The sequence below is a fragment of the Periplaneta americana genome, chromosome 15 (assembly GCF_040183065.1).
Source record: "Periplaneta americana isolate PAMFEO1 chromosome 15, P.americana_PAMFEO1_priV1, whole genome shotgun sequence".
NCBI lineage: Eukaryota > Metazoa > Arthropoda > Insecta > Blattodea > Blattidae > Periplaneta > Periplaneta americana.
In genome coordinates this window covers 101,096,786-101,115,352 of record NC_091131.1, presented here as the reverse complement: position 1 = coordinate 101,115,352, position 18,567 = coordinate 101,096,786, and the positions used below count along the sequence as shown (strand labels likewise).

At 36.3% G+C, this 18,567-nt stretch overlaps 1 protein-coding gene across 2 annotated transcripts in view; it reads left to right on the top strand.

The window, feature by feature from the left end:
- The window catches only part of LOC138715218 (receptor-type tyrosine-protein phosphatase S-like), a 476,906-nt gene that overhangs the window by 224,636 nt on the left and 233,703 nt on the right, over positions 1-18,567 (top strand). The window contains exon 1 of one of the 2 annotated variants that reach the window (XM_069847898.1): positions 12,095-12,304. The exons of the other annotated variant lie outside the window; for it this stretch is intronic. Coding sequence (XP_069703999.1) covers positions 12,273-12,304 — 32 coding nt within the window. The 5' untranslated portion in view covers positions 12,095-12,272. Of the gene's footprint in view, positions 1-12,094; positions 12,305-18,567 lie in introns of those variants that run through there. 2 annotated transcript variants of the gene reach the window in all.

Genomic DNA, 18,567 nt, shown 5'->3' with positions numbered 1-18,567 from the left:
TGACATACTGTATTGTGAATTCAGTGTTGTGTTGATTTCTGCAATTGTGATTCTCACAACAGAGAGAAGGTGTTTATTGTCGAGCATTATTTCTGGTCATATGGAGTACTGAAATTACAAACATACTCTGAAAATCAATACAAGTCATTATAACATGCAAGGCATTATGAAACTGATCCCGTACGACGGAACTTCTTGATGATTGCTAACATTGTTGTGTTATTTGGTTGCGCATTGTTAAATCGCTCCTGGTACTGCTCTTTAACGTGGACCAAGCTCGCCCATTCTGACGCCCCACTTCGTATGACCGGAAATAATGCTCGGTAATAAACACCTTCTCATCTGTTGTGAGAACCATTTTAGCAAATCTTAGCTATATTAGGCCTATGTATCAACAATATAACAATGAGTTCAGATAAACTTCACCATGGATACGATACTTAGGCCTACATGCGTAGTATCAGTACGAGAATTTCAGTACTGTTTGTTTTGTCGCATACTGTATTATTTAATATTATTATTAAAGATAAAATAAAATAGGCCTATTGTATTATATTTAGGGGCGAATTTAGGCGTAGTGTCGTTCCTAGGCAGTGCTAGAATTCCTCGTTCCTTCTCACAAAGAAAGCAATTTATGAAACAAAAAAGAACAATGTAGAGAAATTACTAGAGATCGTGAGTCGGTCGGCAGAAGTTGAGAGAACGATTTCCGTAGTACATGGCCCCATCTGATTGCACAACGCGCATCCAAATCGTAAGAGAAGTCGTCGCAATGTAGTGACCCCTCCACAACTCTTTCAACTGCTGAGACACAGTTTTGTCGTGGCGTTGCCTGTGTACACACGCTCATTCGAACTTCTGAACATAATTACCATAACGATAAAAATGTTTTCCAGCAGTTCGTCGTCTTGTGTACACATAGCCTTATGTCGTTAAGATATTCTGAGTTCTTCGGCCTTGATTCAGTCGTGACGACACTTATTGAGTACTAGAAGCAGAGCGAAGAGTGAGAATAGGATAAGGATATTGTTTCTTATAGATGATGATAATAATGCAAGGAATTTGCCTTAATATACAGGAGGTTTACTTATTTACTTTTTATGTTTCTTCCGATGAAATTTCAAAACTGCAGTTCTACTCGCAATCCGTGTCAAAGTCAATTTTATAGTATGTCACGTCTGCAACAATTCTGTTTCATTCGTAATATCTCTACTGTATAACAACCTATCCGTCCTACCCTTCCAGAAATCATTATAAGCTTGCAAAGCAACTTTATCGGCAGCCCTATCTATTATTATTATTAGGGATGCGATTTTGTAATTATTTAGCTTTATGTCGATGTTTATTTTATCATGATTTCAATGAATATTTTGTGGAAATATGCAGGGGTGTAGTCGTCAAATATATTACTTTTCGCGAAGCGCCCTAGTAATATAATAATAATAATAATAATAATAATAATAATAATAAAAATAATAATAATAATAATAAAAATAATAAAAATAATAATAATAATAATAATAATAATAATAATAAACCACATGTAAACCACATGTAAACCGCTTATTAGGCGGGTATTTTAATTTTGATTTATATTGTTAGTAAAAAAAAACACTTATGCAATAAAGCAATGGGCTACACCGTGTTCCAGCTTAGGAAATTTCCTTCTACCAGTTCTATTGCGTACAGTCTTAGAAAAAAGTTTTGTCGCACAGATACTTTATAAATCCCTGAAAGAAGACAATGCGCATGACAGTGGCGGCTGATTGGCTGAGGCGAGTGAGGCCGGGCTTCAGTCACTTTGCTTCCTTAAACTAACATTTTAGTGGTTTTTAGTCGTATATAACATATATTAGTTATATCAATGAAGCGTATAGAGTTGTAAAAGTGGGAAACTTTGTGATGTATATAGACCTGTCTTGCAGTAAAATTTGTTCCTGAGGCCAGAATCGCTCGTGCCGGGTCTGGCTTCTGCATTTCGTATGTTTCCACGGGTTTTAAGGTTGCACTCGAAAAGCTGAAACTGAGGCACATTTCTCGTGGCCTCGTGGCATAGCAGGTATTCCCCCACCCATCAGCCTTCACTTCTCCTATTCAGAACCCGGTCTTTTGTCAATGCCGGTCTCAAATGTCGGTTGTGATGAGAATAACAGTGGTGAATCGTCGTTTTCAACACATGCTTCTTCAGTTGAGCATAATATTCGTTGCTTTATAAAAATTAAATAGTTAAGCCTACTGAAATCAACTCACAGCATAGCAACTTATGTGAAGATTACATGTTGTTATTTTTCAATAATGATAATATAATAATAATAATAATAATAATAATAATAATAATAATAATAATAATAATAATAATAATAATAATAATATAGTAATAATGTCAATTATAATAAAAGTATAATCAATAATACACATTTTTTATGGAAGATAGCCTGCTTAAATTACTTACTACAGGCCTCACCGAGAACATACAGCAGAGTCCGTATAGGTCAGTTTCTATCTGATGCTTTTCCAATTCACTGCGGGCTAAAGCAGGGAGATGCACTATCACCTTTACTTTTTAACTTCGCTCTAGAATATGCCATTAGGAAAGTTCAGGATAACAGGCAGGGTTTGGAATTGAACGGGTTACATCAGCTTCTTGTCTATGCGGATGACGTGAATATGTTAGGAGAAAATACACAAACGATTAGGGAAAACACGGAAATTTTACTTGAAGCAAGTAAAGCGATCGGTTTGGAAGTAAATCCCGAAAAGTCAAAGTATATTATTATGTCTCGTGACCAGAATTATGTACGAAATGGAAATATAAAAATTAGAGATTTATCCTTCGAAGAGGTGGAAAAATTCAAATATCTTGGAGCAACAGTAACAAATATAAATGACACTCGGGAGGAAATTAAATGCAGAATAAATATGGGAAATGCGTGTTATTATTCGGTTGAGAAGCTCTTATCATCCAGTCTGCTGTCCAAAAATCTGAAAGTTAGAATTTATAAAACAGTTATATTACCGGTTGTTCTGTATGGTTGTGAAACTTGGACTCTCACTCTGAGAGAGGAAGATAGGTTCAGGGTGTTTGAGAATAAGGTGCTTAGGAAAATATTTGGGGCTAAGCGGGATGAAGTTACAGGAGAATGGAGAAAGTTACACAACACAGAACTGCACGCATTGTATTCTTCACCTGATATAATTAGAAACATTAAATCCAGACGTTTGAGATGGGCAGGGCATGTAGCACGTATGGGCGAATCCAGAAATGCATATAGAGTGTTAGTTGGGAGACCGGAGGGAAAAAGACCTTTAGGGAGGCCGCGACGTAGATGGGAGGATAATATTAAAATGGATTTGAAGGAGGTGGGGTATGATGATAGAGACTGGATTAATCTTGCACAGGATAGGGACCGATGGCGGGCTTATGTGAGGGCGGCAATGAACCTTCGGGTTCCTTAAAAGCCATTTGTAAGTAAGGCCTCACCGAGCATTTCGGTCACCAGCCGCTACTGGCGCATGATCAGACATACAACGAAACAAAACTAATTTTATTACCTCAAGTAGTTCTCCTTTTGTGAACCAGGTCGCTCGTCCTCTGATCATGCGCACTGCCTCCTTTCTGGTATTTAAAAAATATCTGAGCGATAAAACATTTTTCTAAGATTACGTACGTACACAAATATAACGAATGCTGACTACTGCAGGTAAGCTTATCGCAAGGGTAGTGGTCGGGGAGGAGAATTCTAGATAATCCTTGTAAGACTTCAAGTGGTTTTTTTTTAACCTTTGCATACAGTCTGTGAAAGAATTTTTCATTTAGTACGTGATTTATGTTTTAAGTGTTGGTTTCGGCTAATGTTTTAAAAATAGTTTGCGATATTTTCATACTATTCGAGTACTGTGGTTTTCTGTGCAAGTAAGATTATTATTATTTTAAAAAGTAAAAGTTGAAAAGCTTTGGAGCGGCGTCCTGGCACGACTACATTCCTGCAAATATGAAGGTTTTTTGTTAATATTTCGTGAAAATATCAGGATACGGCTTACAGAAGTAATATTATGTACAACATGTAGAAATACAGTTACCGGTACTGATTTTAACTGTTACAAATCTCCTGATACTTTCAATATTGTGAATATTAAATTACATGAATAAGATTTCTTCTTGAGAAGTAGATTACTTCCAGTGATTACTTAACATCAGTTCACACATATTTAGAAAAATTATTGAAAGTACTGTGTGACCATTTTGTATGTTGAACATAAACAGCGATGCTGCGACCATATGTTGTTTCTCTGTGGGAAAGAGAAAGCTATGGCTGGCTGGCTTTACGAGGGCTGGATCCGGGACGGGAAGAGAAAGACTTAGCCTATGATTACAATAAGAGAGCGATCGTACTCCATAGATGACGTAACAGCGGCGCGCTGTGTATTTGTACAAGCAACTGCCGTTCCATAAACAGAATGGTCGGGTAGTACTCTGACCAATATACAAAACGTGGTGAGTTCATTCTGATCCCAAACAACAAATCTAACACGGTTTACAGCATTTAACTATCCTTCTCTTGAATATAAAGGATGAGAATAGTTTCAACATTTGGATTTGAACATGACAAGCGAACTTCTCGACTAGGTGAAATTATTTATATGCCGAAAATCCTCTTTCACTATCAATATTTGAGACAGAAAACCACAGCGCTCGAAAACGTGTTAAAACAAACTGGTGTGATCCTCATCTGATTCCAAGAGCTTGTAAATTAGAATTACGTTGTACGCAAACTCTTTCCTCTCTGCGAAGACGTTGTAGAATGCATTGTTTACATCTAACTCAAGCTTCAGAAGACAGCTAAATTCATCTTTTTTTATTTTATTTGAAAGGATTATCTGTTTGTTTTCGTACTATTTCGTGAAAAAGAAAAACACTTTTTCAAGCATTAATTTCGCGACTACCAGGCTAAATCGTTGAAATCATTAGATTTCGCGACATTTCGCCGTTGAATGTAATTAATTTCCTAGATTATCTTGTGAGATTTGTGTTTTTTGCGAGTACAATGTTAAATTCTCAAAGATTTATCATATTTCATGAGTACCAAAAAATCACACTATCACGCATGAACTCCGCACTAATATTGGAGACTACTACTAATTCCACAATTGGGACATCTGGCAGACATCTACGGCTGATCACTAGGATCCAGAATACAAAGCAGAGGTTAACTTAAAAATAAAATACAATATGATTTGCGAAGACAATACAAAACAATGATAAATTTAAAAATAAAGTACAATTTGATTTCGAAGAAACGTGAGATGAAAGTACAATGAAGAATAATGAAATGAAGTAAATAATATTACGTAGTGTTATACAAGTGATTATGTAAAATGGATAATGAATATCTCAATACCATTAGACAAATTTTGTTGATGTCCTCATTAGACAATTTGAGAGAAAGAAGAATGGTTTTTGTTAACTTAAATGAAGTTCCCCTAGGGCCAAAAAGAAGTCTTTCACTTCCCATGTATTAATATTCATTTTGTGTCTCTCACTGAAGTGAGGAATAGATGGATTGTAAATAGACTTCTTTTAATAGTTAACGTTATTGGCTTGTTGATCACCCTTCTCAAAACTGACAGTGGGGTCAAGAATGAGGCTTCTTTGATTCCTGCGATCGATGGCTATAATGTCTGCTCTTCTGGTTGAACCATTCTCAGTCAAGCAGTGCACTTCTTCGTTAACCTCCCACTTTGCTTTCCGAAGAATGGTTGCGATGGAGCTTCTCACTTTATGGTGGCGATTATTCCTCAGTAGTTCTCCTTTAGGGCAATAACCCAAAACATGTCCAAGGGTTTCTATTTCGCTGCATCCTGGATAACGACAATTTTGATCTTGGAAAGAACGACCGTACTGCTGCGATGTTTGTGGACATTTTTATGGCATTGGTCCACTCTGAGGATGACATCCCTCTTCTATTACTAATCCAAGAATTGTTTTTTTTTTGTCTTCACGCCAATGCAACACCAATAACGTAATCGCGTTTGTCTCTACTGTGGCTGAGTAGTATAGAATTTCGGCTTGTTAAGCAAAGTGTTTGGGTTCGATTTCTAGTGAAGCCTGGAGAGGACTCTTGTAATGACTCCTCTTGTTGAGGACAAGGTGGCAATTGGAGTTTTATCTGGATTCTTCCGTTTTGCACACGGGGATAAACGTCATTCCGTTCGATATTCATATCATCATCATTCCGTAGCTTTCCCTGATCTCCGGCTGGCGATTCACGGAGGGAAAACTGGTGTAGGGACGAATTGGATTGCCTGCTTGAGACCTAGATGCTCAGAGAATCATTTGTCTGCATTAAAATAGTGATGTGATGTCGAGGACATAGCATTAGGAATCATTCTCTCCCTTCAAGATAAAATAACGTTATCTCATTCGCACATAGAGAAGAACTTTTCTTGCGAGAAAAAACTTCTACATACCAGAGATAAAACAGCAGTCGAAACAATGGAAGCACAGTGATTCTCCGCCTTCAAAGAAAGCAAAAGCTGTTCAATCGGCTGGGAAAGTCATGGCGTCCGTCTTCTGATATTCTAAGGGGATAATCACGATTGACAGTCTAGCAAAGGAGAGAGCAATAACCGAAGAACATTATTTAAATCTCCTGCAGTAACAGAAAGGGAAAATTCTCGAGAAGAGGCTGGATATGGCCAAGAAGAAAGTACTGTTTCATCACGACAATGCAACTGCTCACACGTCTGCAATCGCGGTTGCTAAACTACTGTTGAATGTATAAATCATAAAATGCTGCTAGATAAATTAGATTATTATGGAATTAAAGATGTTGCACACCAATGGTTTCACTCATATCTCATAAATAGGAAACAGAAAGTTGAAATCAGTACAACTATGAAATCTGCATCGACATGGGGAACTATTAATAATGGAATTCCTCAAGGATCAATATTAGGTCCCCTACTTTTTCTACTGTTTATAAATGATCTTGCCCCCCTAATAAAAGATGTAAGTCATCACATATTATTTGCAGATGACACAAGTATAGTAATTACAGCCAATAACTCCAACACATTCCAATCTTCAACAGAGGAAATTCTCTTCAAAATATGTGACTGGTTCTCAGTCAATAAATTGGTATTAAATTGTAACAAAACTAGCATAATTCAATTTAAATCCTGTGCAAATTCAACCTCGCAAAATTCTAGCGCAATAATTAACAACAGATCCCTATTAGAAACAACGACAACCAAATTCCTTGGCTTAAAAATCGATAATGTGTTAAATTGGAAAAATCAAATTAAAGAAATTACCCCCAAACTAAATTCAGCTTGTTTTGCTATTAGATCTATGCAAAAGATAGTAAATATAAATACCTTAAAAACAATATACTTTGCATACTTCCACTCGATAATGAGTTTTGGAATAATATTCTGGGGAAATTCCACAGATAGTAACAGTATATTTCTATTACAAAAAAGAGTAATTAGAATAATAGTAGGTTTCAAATCTAGGGAATCTTGTAGGACTATTTTCAAAAACTACAAATAATGCCCATGGCTTGTAATTATATCTTTTCATTAATAGTCTTCCACGTATGTAATCGTGAAAACTTTGTAACTAATTCAACAGTTCATAGCATAAATACACGTCAAAAGATGACTTTCATACTCCATCGGCAAGTCTATCATGCTATCAAAAAGGAGTGCGTTATATGGCAGTAAAATTTTTTAATAGCCTCCCTATCGATATAAAAAATGAAACTCAAAACATAAGATTATTTAGGGCCAAATTAAAAAGTACCTAATTTCTCACGCCTTCTATTCTGTAGGTGAATTCATGACATTCAATAACACTTAATGAAATTGATACTAAAACTATGTGTTGTACTAGTAGACTATATTGTAAATCTCGTCTGTATATATATATATATATATATATATATATATATATATATATTTTTTTTTCATCTAGACTGTGACTATAAATTAAGATTTTATAATAGTATTAAGTTTTTGACTTGTTCCATATTCTAGCTGTAAAGCAATGTATGAATACCATGGAATGTTAATAAATACAATACAATACAATACACGAACTACGTTTCGAATTGTTGTCACACCCCCCCCCCCCACTCACCGGATCTCAAAAAGTCAGACTTCTTTCTTTTCCCAAAGATCAAAACTCACTTCCTCGAGGAATCTGCGTGCAAGGAGGGTATAGCAGCATTGAGCACTGGTGAAACAAATGTGTGAAACTCAGAGAAGATTATGTTGAGAAATAAAAATTGTTTCAAAATAATCCTAGTTTAATATCTGTGTCACGTTGTGAACTTTTCAAACAACCCTAGTAAAATATGTATTAGGAGCTTTTTCGACGATGGGGCCAACATTGCATTTCATAATGTAGAAAACCCTTCTCTTTTCAAGCACTTCATAGAAAAATACAGAAATAAAGAACTTTTTCCATGTCAGCGCTCCGCAAAAGGTACCTGAAATTTGTTACGTTGACGTTTAATGAACTTCACGAAAATAAATCAGAATATCAAACTTGTTTACTGTTCTTGTTCATTTATACGTACTATCTTATGTATTATTTACCCAACCTGGCATGTTACCAATAAGATGATGTAGATCGTGACCACATTTTCAGTAGACCCGAGTGTCGGAAGTGCGTGTTTGTTTATATCAGTGATTCCCAAAGTGAGACTGACGACCCCCTGAGAGGGTCGTGTAAAGAGCTGAGGGGGAGGGGGTTGAGAGATGATTAAAAAACGCTTTATCAACATACATTGTTTTGTATTTAGAAGGATAAACGTAAAAAAGGTTTAACATAGAAATAAAATATTTCAATAGTTAATAAAGCAAAAAAAATAAAATAATAATAATAATAATAATAATAATAATAATAATAATAATAATAATAATGTGATAAATATCCTCCTCCCCAGAAAGTAGCTTCTCAAATCTGGACTACGTAGGCCTATTCGATATATACACAGTGACATTTTCAGGTTAAGACGACTTCTCGCCCTTGTTTTGATGACAGTCATAGGCGAAAAGCAAATTAACATAAATAGCAGGTTGCGAAAGTTATCGAAAATTTAAGAGCAGGCTTGGAGAACTGGGCGACAATTGTGGCGTTGCGTCACTCATCGAATACGTTACTCACCCCTTCCTTCCATCTCCGCGTCATTGACTTGGCAGGGGAGAGGATTTGTATTCAGTGTCTGTCTTATGTGATTGTGTACGGGCCACAGATACGTCATTCAACGCCGGTGGACTGTGGACGGGGAACCAACGCTTTCCCCATGCTTTCCACCACTCTCTCGCTAGTTCTGTATCTTTGTTTAAGAGCTTCTTTCGCAAGCTCGAGGTATTCTTTTGAAAACAGTTCTGTGCTCTGCACAAAAGGCCTAGTTTCAACATTTTATCAGTGGGCACATATTTCAATTAGCTTATTTCAGCTAGCTGAACTGAACGCAACTGTTTAAAAACGTATTCAATATTCATAAATAAATAAATAAGTAAATAAATAAATAAATAAATAAATAAATAAATAAATAAATAAATAAATAAATAAATAAATAAATAAATAAATCTGTAACTGTCGTAATTGTTCTACTAAGTTCCTTCCGCAAACAGAAGTCTCACCCAAAATTGGGTCATTGTTTGGGAGCCATTGGTTTATACTAAACTTCTGTCCCTAGCTACGTGTACGGAGCAGAACGTCCGAGTTTTAAAAATGACTTTCCAACTTACGACGTATTCACAGGTATGTCGTGGTAAAAAAAAAAAAAAACGTTTTCTGGAATACGATCACTGGACATACGTAACACCAGCTGATAATATAATATAGGAGCATGCTCTAAATTACATTATTCATCAAACCAAGTTACATTTAAGATTGCAAGAAGCAAATGTGTAGGTTATTGATATCAATTTGACAGACATCATGGTTAATCGATACGGCGATGGATTTGCGCTTTATAACTTTGCATTATTTTATGTTGTTTCTTATATTAATATGTAGTTCATAAGAAATTGCAACCTCTCCCAACTATAATGAAAGTAGAAAATCCTTTCATTTGAGAAAAGCAGACGATATACTACAAAGAGATATAGCGACTCAGTCTGTAGTGTGGTGTCTGTAGGACAAACAAGCAGTATCGGTAGGCATTAATTTGTATCTGGGAAGTCGGGTACAAATAGACGTACAGGTGATCTGAACAAACGCAGGGAAAGAGTGTCCTGCAGCGTTAAATCATACGGTTTAGGCAGAAGGGGAAGGTGGAATTCGTTTTTATAACCTTCATTGAATTGCTTTGTTGATGTGTGATATGCAGGGTTGTAGTTGGACCGGTACGCCGTACCGTCTAAAATAAATCTCGGTGTTACCGTACCGGAAAAAAATATAGACTTGAAAATATATTAATTATGTTTAAATAATCTTTAATAGACTTTTAAATGGAGGAAATTTTCTAAACTCTATGGTTTATTTAACGACGCTCGCAACTGCAGAAGTTATATCAGCGTCGCCAGTGTGCCGGAATTTTGTTCCGCAGGAGTTCTTTTATATGCCAGTAAATCTACTGACATGAGCCTGTCACATTTAAACACTTAAATGCCATCGACCTCGGCCGGGATCGAACTCGCAACCTCGAGCATAGAAGGCCAGCGCTTTACCAACTAAGTGAATCGAGGGCGACTAAATGGAGGATGCTAGCTATGTGAAAAACATTTTGATTTTGAAATATGGATAAAAGTAGCGGCTGGCACATCTTATTCTTTGCTTAAACGCTTGTCCATTCGTTCCTTGGTCGAAAACTATTGTCAGGAGTAGGTGTGATTTTCTAATTTCAAGTTTGCATAACGCCGTCATATTTCTATAAGTAATTAACACTAACTTCATGGCATGCCGCCTCAAGAAATCTGCTACACTGATTCGCTAATTTCAAAAGTTGCGTAGATGCCTTCGCATAACACTAATTTTATTATGTGACGCCTCAAGAATTCTGCTATAGAGGAGTCCACGTTAAGAAAAAAGTATTGAGCATATGGGGCTATTCCATCAAATGATCAGTTGTTAAAGAAACATCTATCTACTACATAGATTCTACAATGTACTAATCGAGGCCCATAAAACTAATGCTTTTTTCTTAACGTGGATTGCTCTGTACACTGATTCACTAATTTTAAAACTCGCTCTGACGTTTACTAGAGGAGGGAAATATTGTTACTTTTCGTGCGTTCATGAATCTTGAGTTCAGTTACATGTTATAGATTCTATTTCAATTCCAACTAAAGAATGTGAATGAGCATTATTGTAATGAACGATACCTGCACTAAGAAAAGTAATATTCTTCCAGTGAAAGAGTTCCCAGGGTTTTGTTCCTAAATAGTGTTGGGCCACCAATGTCAGCGTTTAATTTCTTGCCTTATATCCAATTGTGGCTGCGATCTGGAAGGTCTGCAAAGAAGATTTTATGACGAAGTAGCTATGGAAAAGAAGTGTAGTACGAGTCCATACAGACTTTAGTCTGACCAAGGAGATTTCAACAGTACCCTCTAACATTTGTTTCCATTTACAGCACTGGTGATATGTAGACAGTAATATTAATACTAATATATTTGGTCCGTGAAATGCATTAATTCTCAGAAATACAAAGATTTATTAGGCATTACACATCATGGGGTTCGAAGGGAGGCATATGTGCTCATTAGTCACTGTTGATTGAGGAACTATATTCTGAATAAGAATCAATGAAGAATTCAGTCTTAGTTTGCTGTGGTGCGATGGTGATGCTTTATTCTTCTTCGTTGGTACTTCACCGAACAGATAATATGTGCTTCTCTGCTACTGCATTATTTACTTCAGATGTTATCCCGTGTTTATAATAGATAAGAAAGAACGCAAAAAGGTTGATGTACCTGTGGTGAGGAAGCTGTGAAGTTACGAAGCTACGGTTAGTTTAATAAAAGTCTTGTTCAGAGACAATATTTACAATGCGACTTTAGATAAAGGAAGATATAATTCCCGGTGTCGCATCATCCCAGTCTTGAAATTATTTCCTGTTGTGTTTTAAGACTTTTTTTTTCTGTATGAGGAAATTCCTGCTGCAGACCCAGCGGAGGAAGTGGAAATGTATACTGATAAGACATTCGTCACCATCTCTTACGCTAACAATGAAACGGAGTCAGCCACTCGTTTTGCAGTGAGTGCTAATCTAAGATGAGAGTGTTGTGAGCTGTTGTGTGTGGGGCATCGCAACATGAAGGGGCTAGCGATTATACTTGGTTTGACGTAAGTGTCTGTTGATTACATCAGTGAACAGTTTGTACAGTGCAATTAGTGTTCAAGCATATTGCAAATAACCACTCTTCCTTAAACGTGCATCAATTCTTAGCACTTAATAATCATTGCCAAAAGGAGAGACGCAGTGTAACTTTATTTATTTTACTTAGTTATTTAACGACGCTGTATCAACTACGAGATTATTTAGCGTCGATGGAATTGGTGATAGCGAGATGTTATTTGGTGAGATGAGACCGAGGATTCGCCATAGATTACCTGACATGTGTCTTATGGTTGCGGAAAACCTCGGAAAAACCCAACCAGGTAATCAGCCCAAGCGGGAATCGAACCCGCGCCCGAACGCAACTCCGGATCGGCAGGCAAGCGCCTTTAGCCGAATATCTTGTGGAGGAGTTGCTAATATGGTTATCATATTTTGAAATCGAAATGCTAGGACACGTATGACTGCAATATATTTTGTTGTGTGTGGCTTAAAATACTTAAACATGAATATATCTTCAGTTTTTCTAATGATGTTGCTGCGGTCTTTTGAAGGTACATGTCTCACTATTTTAAGTAAATTGGGGTGCTACTGGATGTACTAAAAATTCATCAATTTCTGCTCCATCGGTACATCCTTCTTTGTTAGTTCTTAGGACAATGTATCATCTAGAACGGTATATTCATTGTATAGTTAATCACCACTAATTGTCTTTTTTATTTGCTTTCATGATATTTGTGGGGCCTTCAAATGTTACTGGTCTCTTCAAATCTAAAGCATGAAGTGTTTGAAAGAAGAGAAATCAAAATCGATCGACATTTTCAAACAAGCTAACTTCTTTGCTATATTCTTGGCACATATTTTTTTTTTTAAACGCCTGATCTGATGGACCTAAATTCCTTAAATTTCTGTACACTTTTAACACATAAAACCATGACGGATTCTTGATTTTAGATTGTCTTGTAATATTTCAAACACATCTGTTGATTGTGTTGAATGATTTTCCATTGCAAAATTGTTTTGTTACAACAAGAAATATAGCATTTAGAAAATATTAACTCATAATCATTTAGGTTCTCCTGATTCTTCATTCTTGAATAGATTCTCCTGACCTTTAATAAATTACAAAATTAAAGGATTGGTGTCTTCCTCTCCTTGGGAAATAAAATACGCTTCCAGTTTTTTTAACAAAAAATCAACAGCAGAAACAGACACAACCAACGCTACTTTTTTTCCTAAAAATATTTGACAACAATAGCATATCTTATCACATTTCCCTTATTCGAAGCATCAATCGCAACTAAAAATAATGTTTGGTCCACGTTTAAATCATAAATAACATTTAAACCAAATGTGGAGCTAAAACGTATTGCACAAGCATTTCACATTTGGTGTGACCACATTGTAATTTGTCACTTAATTCATAATCTTTAAATGCTGAACTCGTCAGTTTTATCCACAATCTATAGGCAAATAGGTATGGTGATTCATTACGGGATGATAGAATGTTTGTTCAACAGGTGCAGCAATGCTATACTAAAGTTTCACATCAAAGAAAGTACGGTACTGATTGTTTTATTTGTCACGACAGCAGTTTCTCACTGCTTTCTAATTAATGGCAGCAATACCTTCACTTCAAATTGCGGGGGGGGGGGGGGGGAAGAACTGTTAGGTTTTGCCAAACCAATATCGCACTTCTGAATTTATCTTCTCGTAGCGTCTCTAAAAGTGCACATTCGCCTTATATAAAAAAAAAAAATTGGACTTTTTAACGTCCCGTCTGGATGCTGGACGTTAGTCATAAAATCCGGACAGTTCAGATAAAATCTATACGGGTGGTAACCCTAGTTATTAAACAAACAGTGAATGGTATAAAAATGATACAGTTGAAGTGTTCGACGCAACTTAATGATCAACCACACACTAAAATTGTACTGAAAGGCTGTCTAAATGTTTCAAACATTTCCATAAATAAAAAGATCCCATTTTGTCTCTTTAAATCTATTTATTTGTCTATGGTACTTATACAGCAATGGTGCTGTACATCAGTGTTGCCAACTTAACAACTTTGTCGCTTGCTATAACGAGTTTTAGAGCTATACTGGCCATTGGAGAGGTTGCATTGGATGTCATTGAAATCTTTAATTTTAGGTGATTTTACGAGAAGTCCAAACTGCTTTGAAAATCATTGAGAGTGAAAATTCAGACTCAACAAAATATCTAAACATATTAATTCAAATTCTAAATCCATTCTGCAAAAAAATTATGATTTCGAAATAGAGACTTTACCAATTCTCTTGTTGGTAACACTGCTATATATTGATGGTCAAGGTCGCATTTGAAACTTAATGCGTATTTATTTATTACATAATTGTGTCTAAATTTAAATCAATTTTTCTATTTTACCATGTCACAGTAACAATGTAATAAGTGTCGTTAATTACAAATAATCTTATAAAATGAACTAAAGAATTCATCCAATATAACAATAAAATTATGTTGTTTCAATAAAACTTCAACCAAATGACTAAAACTATTCGAATCAGAACACTCTCCAATATAAACAAGCAGTTTGTCTTTTGACTAATACAGATGAGGAGGCGAGACCTGGCATGTAATCTACGCGAGAAGGGAAAGAATACGCTATCAGAAAGAGAGTTTGTTTTATGGTGGTTAATATTATACGAATCTACCTACACAGAAGTTCATCTCAGACTAAAATCTATCTTTCCCCTTCATATCCATTGGTGATATAGCAATGGCACATGATGTAACAGGACAGGAGGAAATTATATTGGTAGGCCTACTATTGGATTCATTTCACATGAAAAATCAATTAATAAATTGTATAATTATACTTACTTACTTACAAATGGCTTTTAAGGAACCCGAAGGTTCATTGCCGCCCTCACATAAGCCCGGCATCGGTCCCTATCCTGTGCAAGATTAATCCACTCTCTATCATCATATCCCACCTCCCTTAAACCCATTTTAATATTATCCTTTCATCTACGTCTCGGCCTCCCTAAAGGTCTTTTTCCCTCCAGCCTCCCAACTAACACACTATTTGCATTTCTGGATTCGCCCATCTTACGTGCTACATGCCCTGCCCATCTCAAACATCTGGATTTAATGTTCCTAATTATGTCAGGTGAAGAATACAATGCGTGAAGTTCTGCATTATGTAACTTTCTCCATTCTCCTGTAACTTCATCCCTCTTAGCCCCAAATATTTTCCTAAACACCTTATTCTCAAACACCCTTAATCTCTGTTCCTCTCTCAAAGTGAGAGTCCAATTTTCACAATCATACAGAACAACCGATAATATAACTGTTTTATAAATTCTAACTTTCAGATTTTTTGACAGCAGACTAGATGACAAAAGCTTCTCAACCAAATAATAACACGCATTTCCCATATTTATTCTGCGTTTAATTTCTTCCCAAGTGTCATTTATATTTGTTACTGTTACGCCAAGATATCTGAATTTTTCTACCTCTTCGAAAGATAAATCTCCAATTTTTATATTTCCATTTCTCTTATTGTAGGGATTCGTAACAAGCTACTTTTTACGGTGATGGGTTGTTAGCCCTTCGCCCAACCCCCAAGCTGGAGGACCACCCATTATCGTCTGTCCACGATTGCTTATTCAATATATTCGCAGCTACCCTCCATATCTGGAGGCCGTCTCCTCTATCTGCAACCTGAGGACGCGCCATGCCGTGGTGATAGGGACCCACAATACATGGCGTATAATTATAACTTAATTTAATCAACACTCTACGTTGTCAATGACCAGTTCAGAAACTGAGAGGTGATTCTCGACCTTAAAAGTGATAAATATATTATTTAAGGAGCGGTACGAGGGAAAACACGTTAAATGTACTCGGAACATTGTCAAAAGAAAACAACATTAAAATTATCGGCTTCAGTAAAGTGGTCACTGAGGCTTATTGTGCTTACCTCTCCTGTTCTGTGAATGATTGGTAGACGAAGTACAGCACACTGCACCGTGAACTGTGAGAAGAAACGCCGCATAGAATTCAACTTCTGTTCGATTCGATTTGACTAAGTGGGAGCGGGCCTTAAGACTATAAATTTCATGCGGTTGAATTGAATGGGAGATGCGAAGTGACAATATTTATCATTTGGTGACTTTAGAGTTATTATGTTTTAAAATCTTTGTTATTATAGGTACATTGATTTGGGGCCCCTCCTCCGTAAAAAAAAAAAGTAATGAACAATCTCAAAGCTGTCGAAGGTGGTTGTTTGGCAATCTCTTCCTGTAGGCCTAACAATTTCTTATTTTATTCGGAAAAAGAAGGAGACTGTCCATCGCTGTAGAGTAACGGTTAGCATGTCTGATCGTGTAACGAGCGGGTCCGGGTTCAAATCCTGGTTGGGACAAGTTACCTAGTTGAGGTTTTTCCGGTGATTTCCCTAAACTCATTAAGAGCTAATGCTGGGTAGCTTTGGCGCTGGATCCTTGACTCATTTCCCTGGCATTATGACCTTCATCTCACTCAGACTCTAGGTAACTATATAAGTTGATAAAGCATCGTAAAAAGATAAAACAGGGGATTAATTATTTAATGTTCCTATTATAAAAAGGTGCAATGAGTAAAGCACACATATGACTAAAAAGAAGAAATCGATCTCTCTGTTGTGGCATATTAGCCATGATAAAGGACAAATAATTATACTAGTCTGTTGAAGTTTAAAGGGAATCAAGACGTCAGTTTTCTACATTTTCAACATGTATAAATGTTATATATTTTTTTCTCTCTGGAAATATCAAAGATAGTCCCGCGCCGTGGCGTAGTGGTCTAAGATATCCTGCCTGAGACTAGCGTCACGGAATGCGCGCTGGTTCGAGTCCTCATGGGGGAAGAAATTTTCTCATGAAATTTCGGCCAGTGTATGGGACCCGTACTCACCCAGCATCGTGATGCACTTGGGGAGCTACTATAGGTAGCGAAATCCGGTTGCGAAAACCAGCTTATAACGGCTGGAAAGATCATCGTGGTAATCACACGATACCTCCATTCTGGTTGGATGATCGTCCACCTCTGCTTCGGCATGTGGACGTGAGGCCAGCAGCCGGCTGGTCGGTCTAGGCCCTTCACGCGCTGTTGCGCCACGATTATTAATATCAAAGATATCTGCATGAATATTATCATGTAAATTTACAGTAGCATAATGAATAAATATTCAGAAGTGCACTGAAATTAGTTACATAGTTTGATCACACTACAAATCTTAATTTTGCTTAAAAATATGAACAAAAATTAAAACAACGTTACATTCAAGTACCAATATTTCTAAAACTCATGGAACTGAAGCTATAACATTTTGCATGATATTTTTTGCCAGTTTTGTAATTATAAGGTAGGTGGAAAAACTTGCATTCCAGAAATAATTTTTATTGATTAAATTAAGTTATAATTATAAAATTTTATCAATTGATTTTTCATGTGAAATGAATCCAGTAGTACCAATTGTAAGGCATACAGTAATTTCCTCCTCATTCTTGATACAAGGAAATGAGCAATTCTCCCATGTGACTCATATATCTAGAGATATTGGTACTTCAATGCAATTATTTAATGTTTTTATTACTTTTATCCCGAATTGAGATTTTTATTGTGAACAACTAGTTAACCAAATTCAGTGTACATTTTGGATATTTATTAATTATGCTATAGCAAATTTACATGTAATATTTCACGTAGATATCTTTGATGTTTCCAGGGATAAAAATAAAAAGCACACATCTTGAAAATGTAAAAAAAAACCACGTCTGGGTGCCCTTAAGCCTATTCCTTTGACACTTCTTGGAACACGGTGTTTACAAAGTCATTTATACTGGTAAAATATTAGGGGGGGGGAGGAGGATATCAGATGATTCCCACCTAATTTCGTATTTCCAGAAACCACATTTCTTCACGTAGTACAGTAAATCATCAAAATTATTTAATTTTTTATTTTTGTTTACTAATGTTTGCTCTGCTGGCTAGACTTTAAACTTTGGCGGGCCCCAAGTGGCCCGCAGGCCGTCTATTGGGAATTGCATTAGGTAATCATAACAAATGTTGGTACAGTACAGTAAATAGTCGGCTTTTGATAAAAGGAAACAATGGCAGAAAGAATAGGGAAGGGGAGCGGCGCGATAAAAAGAAATGATGCATTATATTATTTTATGAACATATTGCCGGTTTATGTAATGTGATAAGAGAAGCTTCGAATCATTCGCTTGAGAAAATACAATAA